Genomic DNA, 12,261 nt, shown 5'->3' on the forward strand with positions numbered 1-12,261 from the left:
AATCACGCGTGGTTTAACTAAGGAATAATGATTGTCTACAGACTTGAGTGTTGATGGGTCTGAGAGTCACTGTTGTAAAATGGTGTGAATTTCAGGACCTAAGCACCAAATACTGGATTAATAATAGGTTAAGAACATATTTTTATTTTTCGTCATATTGAAACTACTTCTCTGTAATATTCATTGGTAAAATGCTTGATTAGCACGAAAACATTGAAGACATGTTAGTTGAGTACATGTGCACTACTTTGGCCTTTGCTAAACAAATGACTACAGTTCGCAATCTCATTCTTAATGAACAGCTCCATCAAAAAATTACTGTTAGTAATTAGCCAACCTTCATTTACAACCATCCAATGTGGACATGTATGTCATTTGAAGGAATAAACAAACATGACACATGTTAATATATAAAAATACATACCAGGAGCTGTTTACAGCACCATGACATTTTTTTATTTGGAAGTAAACTGAATAATTCAGTTCTTTCTATCAGCTTCTCATCTTCTCTCAACGTCCTGAATGCATTCACTTTCTCCATTATATTTGGTCTACTCTTGAAGTTCTGAATATCAATATTGCCAACTCTACCCCATCTTGAAGCTGATCTGGTATCATTTTCCTTAGATTAATATTTTTTTTTCTCTTTGATCTTTCAAACTTTGGCCTAATCTCACATATTTGCATGTCAAAAGCTTACTAGCTCTATGATGCATCTATCAGTTGTACATGTATTCAGAGAGAGTACAGACCGCCAGGTATGCTTAACCAGTCTACTTTTTAACTCAAAACATACAAACGATGACAAATCAATGTGGAAAATTAATGCAAGCAGTTAAGTGTTAATATCAATTAGCCTTTCTTTTGCTGTCAGTTAAACTACTTTAAATATGGTAGGTCCAGGACATAGGCATGCTAGAAACAATGTTTTTTCAAAGTTCTTGCATCAGATATAGATGTTCTTGGAACTCAGACTAGTACTAATTTGAAACCCTGGTGACACTAATTTCTATACAAGTCTAGCTAAGTCAGAGACATGAATATACAAGAGATTTGCAACTAACTGAAATGTCATATTTACACAAGGCAGGGAATGAGATCTTGTACTTACTTAATTGACTTGAATTTAATTAATCATAATGAAAAAAGTATTGTGAATATTGAAATTAAACCTTCAGTTTTCCATTTAACAGTATCTTAGCTTCATGTTCATACCATATTTTTCTGTCTACCGAAACAAACAAAAAAGAAGTATTGAAAACAAGTTACCTACCTCCTGATCATTTTTTTCACTTTAACCTATCACAACCTTTTTGTTTCACAAGATAATTAAATCCTTCAATAAAAAGTTGAAAGGTCAGGAAATCTCGTTCTCTGTCGTGTTACAATTTTATTGATAAACTGGCTAATTAACAAGTTTCTTATCTCTGTATATTATATGTATCTGGCTAAGTTAATGAGGGATTTGAAAGTTCTCTAGGTAGCAATCTGTCTTATATTTTACCATTGTGTTGTACTTCATTACCACAAACACCTATTTGGTCTTTTACATGTATGTTTCAAAAGCTGTCATTTACAATGATTTTGTTATAATTAATCTAGTCAAAGATGTTTTCAAAATGATACAATGTTGATTACATCTTTTGGAAGCTCCCCCCCCCCCAAAAAAAAAAAAAAAAAACAAGAACAAAAAAACATAAAACTGTACCTTCTGTATTAACATACAATGGACTCAATTTTCCTTTTGAGCTAAGAAAAAGTTTATGCATATATATTGAAGAATATGGTATCTCTACCTGCATATATGTGACATAATCATCATTATTGCATTTTTTAGGATGTCCATGTGTTGAAATGGGACGGAGAGGTAGAAGACAAGTTTTACAGCTAAGTGATAACAGTGACAGCTTTCTAGGTATGACTTTGAAAATAAGTCTTGCTGCATCATCCAGAAGTTCTATAGTTTAAGAGCCGTCATGCACACTTATTATGTCCACTGCAAAACATGCAGTTTATTGGGATCCCACTCTGTACATTTTTTGTAGCAAAACAACCAGTGGTTTTCAGCATTACAGAAAAGTGAATTAAAATAATGGTTTATACATACAAAAATCTTAAAAGACCAAAAAAAAACAGATTACAGCATCTATATCTTAAAAAGGTTTTTAGTGCAGGTGTCATTTGATAAAGTTCCCAGATGATAACTTGAGAACAGATCAATGAAACTTGTTAAAGTTGTTTTGTTCCATACAGGTTAAGATCAGTTTTCAGCAATATCCAAAATGTAGTTTTCAAGTTATTTTGAATTTATATTTACTATCCCCCATTTACACTTTTACTGTACTTTGTGGGATATCACCTAATGTTTGATTAATAACCTATTTATTTATTTTTTAACTGGATTTTTAGCTAAATATGGTTATAACAGACAAGAAGAAGATATACCACGTAAGTGAAATTAGAGTTACTATTGAAGATTAAAGTAATTCTTGAGATTAATGATTTTTTTTGGGGGGGGTCATAATTGGGCCATTTTATGACTCGAAATAATTTAAGCTAATCGAACACGGTCAATCAGAGGCAAAAATCCACCTAAAAATTATTTATTATGAAACTGTGTGTCTTCTATGTTGGAAAGCACCTGTTGTAGTTTATGTGGTTGGTTGTATCCACTAATCATGTTCTAACCAAGAAAAAATGTATGGCCAACACCAAAAAGCTTTTATGTAGAGGAAGCTAAGTAAAGTTTGAATTTATTGAATTAACATTAACAAGCCACCAGAACTACACAAGGCAGATGAGTTTTAGATTAGAGCATTTGACAAGTTACAAATTACTCTGTCTTTCAGCTGGTAATGAAGAATCAGAAGAAGAACCTGAAGAGGATGGTATGTGCATTTTACATGTAATTGCAAACAATAACTGTATCATCATTAAGCCTTTTATCAGTAAAAACAGCTCAAGTAAATGTTCTTGTGTCTTTTAAGTTTTGGTACTAACTTTGTATCATCAGATAGGTTTTTGTCTAACCTGTCTATATATTGAGGCCACAAGCCTTTGTCAAAGTACGTATTGTAACTTTAGTATATTATACAAAGAATTCTCTGGATAGAAAACAGAATTGGCCATATGTCCGTTAGAATGAGATGAGGAACTGTTTAGTTAGCCATTTTTATACAACTGCAAAAGTCTGCTCTCATATTATGTTATAATGTCATCTTCAATTTTGTCAATTTTTTCGCTTCCATTCAATAACGTTAGTTGTAGTTAACCAAATGTCAAGAAATTTTGATGTACTATTACTTGTTGGTTGAGGAAGCTTTCTAATTAAGATGGACTCACTGACTCCTATTTTTCGGCAAAAAAGTGGCCAAAATGGGTAAAATAGGTGTTTATATAAAATTGATATAGGAGGTTTACTTCTTATTCAATTTCGGCAAATCTTTTATTTTAATTTTTTTCTTATAAAATTCTGTTTTTAGAATATTTTACAGAATTTAAATAGCATTTTTATTGTCAATCTATTTTGGTCTGTTTCTGATCTGTTTTTTATAGTCCATTTTATACCTACAGGATAATGAAAAAAAAATCTTATAAAAAACAGATTTTCATCAGAAGTTTTGACAAACAGTTTTCTGACATCATACAAACTCTGAAACCAATTACTGGAAAAGATCATGACAGGTCACCACATATCATGCTTAAAGTAACTAAAAGCACATGGCTTTTGTTTTTATTTATATTCAAATGCCTATTACTTTTAGCTGGTCACTCCTACGAAAGATATGGACATTTTTAATTTACAAGTTTGCATTAGGGATAATGGGAAACTTTTTAATTTCTAGATTAATGCTTTAGGTAAATGCATCATAATTATGCTTTATTATTTTATCATGTACTGTTTTTGATATAATGAGGTACAGAATGATCCATGAAAGCATGTTAGACAATTTTGAAGGCTTTACAGCTCTCTTTTACCAAAAATGCAAGGGCCATAGAATAAAAATAAAATGGAGATTTATAAATCAGTCTATTGGGCTGTAGAATATTGTATCCCAGAAGAATTTATTTTTTTTTTGTGAGCCAAGATATATTAATATATGTCATTGTTTAACTGCTCATAATTTTGCAGGTAGAAATAATGGTTCTATTGAAAGTGGGAAAACTAAAGAAAATGGAGATCATATAGATGATAAAGTTGCTGACTTCTTGGCCGTAAGCTTACATAGAATAATTGAAATACTATTTTTATGCCCAACTGTCAAAGATTGGACATAAATAAATTTTTAAATTTTTACACACAGCTACCTTGTCTATTTTTCTTCCATTAAGGTTATGTGTTATGCATAGCCAAGTGATCACGAAACAGTACACTTCCCAAGTCTATTACACTACACATGTCTATTTTGATATAAACTTTTGAACTTAGTACAATACACATGTCTGTTATGATATAACTTTGAAATATAAGGATTTTCCATATTTTATTAGATATTATAGAGCCTGATGTCATTCAAATAACCTTTAAACGAAAGAAAATAGTGTATGTCTAGATATTATATAGTTTCAATGTCATACAGCAAGGCTTAACATCGTTAATAACTGGCATTTTGTTTGTAATTAATCCTTAACCAGCTTACAATCTTTGAAGTTAGACCTATGCGTGTACCATGCGTATTACACATAAAATGTTGAATGGTTAATATTGGAATCCAAGTTGTGCTTAGTTACATTAATGTCTGTGGAGAGAATTGCAATGCAAAATGCAAGCATATAGGATAATGAGTCAGTGTTCTAGAATTCAAATATCCCGTCACTGGTGGCAATGGCAAGTGAACTTTGACCCAGGAAAAGAGGTCTTTTTGCATTCATTTGTACTGTGGAAAAGTTGATTTTTTGGATTACAATTTTTCATTCAGAAATCAGTAATTGATTGAAATTCAGTTCATACATAGTAGGATAAACAGGTCTAAATAAAATGGGAAATGCAGAAATTTTGTTCATGCCACAATTTTCACGAGAATCAAAAAAACCCAGTGCTAACAGAACTTTGATTATACTTAAGTAGCATTCCAGATAAGAATCGTGCAAAATGATTGGAGAGCTTACATATTTTTATTTTTGATATTTTGTTTATAGTGTTACAGTTAACAGAAATTAACATGTGACTTTTCATATAACTCTTGTTCTTAGGAGATTATATAAAATAAACTGTAGAATTCAAAATTAAGGGAAATAATTGTGAATGACACTTCAATACTATAGAAGCTGTTGGATTTTCAATGTGGATTATCTGTTAAGAGCAGACAGATTGGAATGATTTATTAAACATTTCACAGTATAGACCTATAAAGCAACTTTATAACAAAAATAAAAAATGGGAAGCCTTTTTTGGGGTGTATCACATATTACAGAATATGCATGATTCTTACAAAGACTACTGCTCAAGTGGTTCAGGGAAAGTGAAAACTGACAAAAATTCTAGAATTCAGCAGAAACCAAAAATTTCATTCCTATGTGAAATAATTTCTTTCAGATGTATTAAACCTACATTACTTTTCTTTGTATTCCAGGAATTGGAGAAGGAAGACAGTAATGATGTACCAGAAAAGCTTGGACCAGATTCTGATCCTCAAGTTGGTTTTAAACTGAACCCAGACCAGAAACCAGATTATATTGAGCCAGAGCCAACCTATGTATCAAGTAAAGCCAGGTCTATGTACAAGAACATGTTTGTCAAGGGAGATTCAGAATTTACAGGGAAGACTGAAAAAGACAAAGGCAGTTCAAAGAAGGATAAAGAAGTCGAATGGCCAGAGGGTATGTATATTTGAAGGTTAAGCCAGTCGGTTACTGACTAAGGTACAAATATAACTCTTACTTCTGTGTAAGGCAGTGTAGACTAGTGCTTTCATGAAGAGCTGGTACCCGGTACTTGTACCCGGCTACGGTAGCGTCTGGTACTGGCAGAATAAAATAAAAGCAAACAAAATCATGAGGAAAAATCTAGTAAATAGATATCTAAGATCGTTTTGTCTGTAGGCTATGGGTAGGTCTCCAAAATCGTGACCTTTAGTGTTTATTATTGTTTATATAATTGGTGTCTTCGTTGAGGTCCGCGTCAGAATCTAATAGGTAAAGCGCTTTAACCTACAACGATTTAACGTAGTGTCGATTTATAGAAAACTTGGTGACTCAGCAACCACCGATTATTTTGTGCAGAACAAAAAGCTAAACACAGGCACGTGAAGATTCTCAGAAAACGTGTAAAAAAAATGCCGTTCGTATTTGGAATTGCCCCATACCCATCATTTTCTCGATATTTGTTGTGATTTGTGCAGACGAGTGCATGAATTTTTAGTGTTGACAACGAGTCAACATGTGAAACAAACTTTTACAGAATATGCTTTACTCACAAGAATATAAAAAAAATATTGGATCCGAGATTCAACACTGCTATAGATAATAATAGAAAATAAGTACATTGTAATGTTTTAAAAATTCTGTCTGTCTAAATCTCAACCTAAAACTGCCAGCCTTGTTCTTTTTCAGAAGCAAAGAATCTTTTATCAGACTATGATTTTTAGACCAACATTTCACAATGCGACACGTCACATGCAATTGCTCTACATGTCACAGTAATAATTAGGCAATAAACAACAACAAAGTTTTATTATGAAAATAATCAGCACTAGGAACCACCACATGTTATGTATTTCATTTAATTAATGTTTACTTTTGTTATGAGTTCCTGTGCTTTTATTTGCATGTGTTAAGTGTTCAAATTTGTAACAAGTAAATAAAAGCCTAAGAACAAAATATGACATTTATCAAAATTTCATGTAAAATGGCATAATATTAAACAGTTAACATCAGTTCATCAGCATTAGTCTAGAAATGGATCTCGTGAGAGTCATGGGAGCACCTGGTTTTCAGGGTTTTGAGACTAAATCAGTTCTGATTCATCATATATCTTGATTTCAAATTCATATATTTTAAACAGAACTGAAGCAAATTGTATGTGGTTTGGGCTTGCTGCTTAAATACCAATTTTTGTGGAATATGTGGTCCTTTCAAACCACGTCGAAATGTGTATTTTCTATTTTTGTATTTTTTTCAAACTTTATGAACTTTATACATCATTCCTAAAGAGAGTTCTACAAGATTGAACCATTATCATAAGTGTTTCATTGCTTGGTGTTATTTTTTACATAATGGAAACCCCACTGTTTTTTTCAGAGCCAACAACAGTATGGCAGGCAACACTAGATGACAATACACAATGTTTCTATTATTGGAATACAGTAACTAATGACGTGACTTGGGAAATACCCCCTGATTATACCCAGTATTTACTACAGATGAAATCCTATGAAGAGAAAGTTGACAAGTTAAAGAAAGAAGGAAGGGTGAAACCAGTCAAGAAAATGTATGTTAAAATGTTCAATATTTTTTTACCTATCTTAAATGTTTAGTGGAAAATAGAAGTTAAATGTAAATCATCAATTTTAATAGTAAGTGCAAACCTACCTATGTATTATTAACTACACATTTGTATGTTACATATACTTTTTAAAAAAATTCTTTTAAAGTGTTTAAAGTGTAATTTTCAACTTTTAAATGTAATTACATGTTAAATTGAGGGAGTGGCAATGCCCATTATCTAAAAAATCTGTTGAATCATATTTCAGTGAAGAGTCAACAGCATTATCATACCAAGAACCAAAAATTCCAGGACCAAAGCCTACAGAAAAAGCAGTCAGCAGGGAAAAGGAGCCAACAAAACCTGAAAAAGAATCAAAAGAGGAGAAGGCTGAAACAAAGCCTACATCTACCTCTTCATCCTCAAAAACAACATTGTCAGCATTAGCAGCTTATGTTGATAGCGATGCAGACTCTTCAGGATCAGAATCAGAAAGTCCAGTGGCAGAGAAAAAGAGAAAGAAAAAGAAGGAATCTGATGAAGATCTGGATCTAGATGATATTGATAAGGCTTTAGAATCTGCATTGGAAAAGAAAAAGGTATTGAAATGGATCAAGTATTGTATCAATGTTCACTTTGTACTGATTATTTTAATTTTTACATCAAACAAATAAGAACAAATAATAGCACTTGGGAAATTGACTTTTTAACCCCGTGAACAACAAATCATTTTTTAAATCATGATAACTAAAACCCACAAATATGTTCACTTTACAAAATTAGAAACTACAACAATTGAAGTCCAGCTTTTACCTTTAATTTATATTGACCATTTTGACTTCCTTAGACATCAAAATACTGTATGCAGAGTTGCCCACCCTTAGGATCTTGTAGCGTAAGCCTCACAGTCACAGTCAGTCTTGTATTTAAATTTGGTAGAATAATTGTATGTGTCTTGGATCTCTTTCAGTTGTTTATTGAATTAATTTGCAGTCACCATATTGATTGTTAGATTTCAATTTTATTCTTTTTTCTTGATATTAAGCCAGAGAAAGACTCAGACAAACAAAGCAAAACCAAGAAAGATGATAAATCAAAAGCCCTGAGGAAGCTGTCTCTGATAGACTCAATAAAGGAACAGGTTAAGCTGAAACAGGAAACAGAAGCTCGACGGAAAGCAGCTATCGAAGAAATGATGGCAAGAGAATTAGAAAGACGTGTTGGTCCTCCAAGGAAAAGATCCACCGAGGAAGAAACTGTTTGGGATTCTAAACGGCCTAAAATTGTTGACTATGGTCACAGTAGGTCTAGATCCCCTCCAATGGAGCCTGGTAAATGTGATTAATGACGCTTATCAGCATACCTTTATGGATTGTACATTCAGTAAAAATTTCACACTTTGTCAGGAGTTTACATAATGTTTTACAAATCAGGGATAAACTTTCTGTAGTGATATCTGCACAAAAATCTTTTTTTTTCTTGGTGTGGTGTATGCTTATTTGATTTACAGGACTTGGTAAATATTTGTGTTATATGTATTTACATAAATTTGACTTAAGATTCTTTATATTTGATTGAAGACAATGTGCAAGACAAGTCTGCATGTTTTTGAAATTAATTATACTCTAAATTTACAGAAATCATGCCATGAGTTTGAAAATCAGAACCGTACTCAGAAACAAAAACATAAGTTTAGGCTTTAAAAAAAGATAAAACGTGATGTGCTTCAAAAACAAACCAGTCTAATCAAAACAGTTAACATTGAAGCATGTCACTGTTTGACAAAACACATACAAATTTCACAGAGGCGACTGCACTATAGAATTTTCATAAAATCAAGTGTCAATGAAACACTCTGTAACTTTGACAGTACATTATATTGAGAATCAATCTATATATTCAGAGATTCCACTCGTGCCCGTGAATTTCTGTAAGCTAATACTAGGTAACTCATTATGAAATGATATGATATTTGGTATGCATTTACAGTATGATGATAAATGTATTGGTCACAGATCTGGTTAGAAGGGGCATGCAAGTTCTATGGAACATATTTAGTCTTACTTTCTTCTTTTTTTAAGTTTCTTGATACTGGAACATTTTATTACATACATGTACATGATCTCTTAATCATTATTTTACTTTAGAAAAAGCAATGAAATGAGACACACTGTTCTTGATTACATGTGTGACATTGTCAGTAATACTTACGGACTTATTATTTAAGACATTTCAAGTAAATCTTTATGGTAGTGCCTCTCTGTGATCGGTTAAATTTTATACATGGTAATAATAAGTTATTTTGTTTTTCCAGTCTGATTATTAAGGTGAATACTTTAAAAGTATCCTTTAATAGACTGAATGTTCACTATATATAGAATCATTCACATTGATGTCTTTACTTTCTAGCATCAAGATCTGATGACAGAGATTCAAGATCAAGAAGGCATGATCGAGATCGGGACAGAGAAAGTGACAGACATAGTCACAAAAAGAAAAAGAAGGAAAAAGATCGGGACAAAGAAAGGGAAAAGGAAAAAGAAGACTATCGACACAGAGATGACAGACGTAGGGACCATGATAGGCATGAGAAGGAACACAAGAAGAAAGACAAGAAAAAAGATAAAGAAAGAGATGAGAAACGAAGAGACAAAGATGAAAAAAAAGAAAAAGAAGAAAAGAAAGACAGAGATAAAGAAAAGGTATGAACTCTAAAAGGGAAAATTTGAAGGACAAGATCAATATTTACTATTTATTGCTCTTATTTATGTACAATTAAAACTTGCTATTATTTCTGTATCAGTCTATGTCATAATAAAAATTGGAATGAAAAATCAAGAATCAAATGAAACTTTTCAATTTCTTTTTCCTTGTCTTATAATATTATGAAGTTTTTTGTTCAAAGCATACTGAACAATTATTATTCAATCTTCACATAGTGTTTATACACATATTGAATATATGCACCTCCTCTTGTTGAAAAATTGACAAAGGTGCTAATCAAGACATGTTATTGGTCTTGTTCACTGTTATTAAGACATTGAAATAACTTCTTAAGTTACTGTGTTTACAATGAATCATTGATTTGAGGCTAATGTAGCCTGTGACAAGATAATAAGCAAGCCTTACTGATGAATATATCATTCATCACAAGTTGGATGACATCCTATGTCCTTGTAGACTTTGGCAAGTTGTTTAGCTTCCATATTTGTCCCATGTGACTTGCAGCAGATCACTTCAGGTTAAACTAAAATTGGACCCTCAGTGGTTTAAACATCAAAGGTTAGAATGGTATACTGCTAGATTTCCATTGTGTCCACTTTGCCCTCTGTTACTGTTGACTTTTTTGCAAGGAACATTTTTAGAATGTTTAATGAACTTGTAGTATTTGCTTGTATCAACACTGTATTTTAGGAGAAGGAAAAAGACAAGGACAAAAAGAAAGATAGACAGGAAGGTAGAGACAAAAGAAGCAGTGAAAAAGACAGTGAAAAAAATGAAGAGAAACATTCTGAGGAGACAGAGAAAGTTAAAGATAAATCAGAACCAATGGACATTGACCAGGAAGTAAAAACAGTCCCAAAACCCGATGTTGTTCCTGACATTCCAGAAATGGTTAAAAAGGAAATTGTGGATGTTCCAGTAAAGAAGGAACTGGATGTTGATGCAGAATTAGAAAGTATTGTTACTGGTACAACCAAAGTGGATGTAGATCTTGCTAATAAAAAGGTATTGTCCACTCTGGAATAGCATATGTATAAAAAGGTATTGTCAACTCTGGAATAGCATCTGTATTAAAAGGTATTGTCAACTCTGGAATAGCATTTGTATAATTTTTATGACACAATTTGTAAATGCATTATCTGTTTTTGGAATAAAGAAAAACTAATGTTAAAGCTTAATAAATATCAAAATGTTCAAAAATGATGATGAAGTCAAGAAAACTTAATTTTAAATCTGCTAAGTGTTCCATTAAGTCAATGCATGTAGATCTGATAACACTACATTCTTCTTTCTGTTCAGATGACATATTTAGACTCCTTTGGTTTTTCCCTTGAATAATGCTTTGAAAATCAATAAGGCTGAAATCTGATTGGATGATCAGAAAGGTTGTCTGAACAGAAAGTAGAAGGGAGTGTTGTTAGATCCTACATTCACAACTGACAGAAACAATTAGGATGTTTTATTTTAATTTAATTGAAGAAAACAGACACAAAAAGTACATATAATTCATAAGAATGGAATGAAAACAATGTAATGAAAAATATGAATTATTATTATAGCATTTGGAAAATTGTCAATCTATCGTATCTTCCTTGTGAACAGTCAATGTTCTCCTATGATTTTAACCAGACTTTATTAATACATGTACATACAATATTTAGTCTTTAAATAAACCTTGAACCTTTTTCAAATTTATATACACCAGGGACAAATTTGAACATGATGAGAGCATTTCACACTTCATGTTGTTGTTTGCCAGCTGTAATAACATTTATATACAATTAATTTGTATGGACATGTAATATCAACATTGTATTGGTTGAGGACATTGAAAAAAACTGAAATTGTCATTTTTATTGCCATCACTTAATGTCTGTCATCATCATTGTTAACAACTTTTACAGAAGTTTTTTTTTCTGAAACTACTAGACCATTTAGAACCAAACTTGGTTGTTAGGTATTAGGTTTATCAAAATTCTGAAGAGGTAAAAGTGTTCATAATGATGAGATCTATCAGTGGTCAATTTTTCAGGTAAATCTGTTTAGCCATGTGGAAGTTATTGCCTTTTATTGATGTTTTTCGCTATTTTTAATGTTATTACCTGAAATAATCT

General features: G+C 31.8%; 1 protein-coding gene across 1 annotated transcript in view; it reads left to right on the forward strand.

Annotated features, from left to right (window-relative positions):
- Positions 1–12,261, forward strand: part of LOC148609538 (uncharacterized) — a 21,342-nt gene continuing 9,081 nt past the window's right edge. Inside the window, exons 1-11 of the mRNA XM_088596350.1 lie at positions 1–127; positions 1,838–1,915; positions 2,410–2,448; positions 2,850–2,888; positions 4,133–4,215; positions 5,574–5,820; positions 7,240–7,429; positions 7,692–8,022; positions 8,469–8,754; positions 9,833–10,125; positions 10,838–11,152. Of these exons, the coding sequence (XP_088452476.1) occupies positions 1,855–1,915; positions 2,410–2,448; positions 2,850–2,888; positions 4,133–4,215; positions 5,574–5,820; positions 7,240–7,429; positions 7,692–8,022; positions 8,469–8,754; positions 9,833–10,125; positions 10,838–11,152 (1,884 nt within the window). The 5' untranslated portion in view covers positions 1–127; positions 1,838–1,854. The remainder of the gene's footprint in view (positions 128–1,837; positions 1,916–2,409; positions 2,449–2,849; positions 2,889–4,132; positions 4,216–5,573; positions 5,821–7,239; positions 7,430–7,691; positions 8,023–8,468; positions 8,755–9,832; positions 10,126–10,837; positions 11,153–12,261) is intronic.

Source organism: Perna viridis, chromosome 8 (assembly GCF_037379345.1).
Source record: "Perna viridis isolate PV_CMFRI_1.1 ecotype Kerala chromosome 8, ASM3737934v1, whole genome shotgun sequence".
NCBI lineage: Eukaryota > Metazoa > Mollusca > Bivalvia > Mytilida > Mytilidae > Perna > Perna viridis.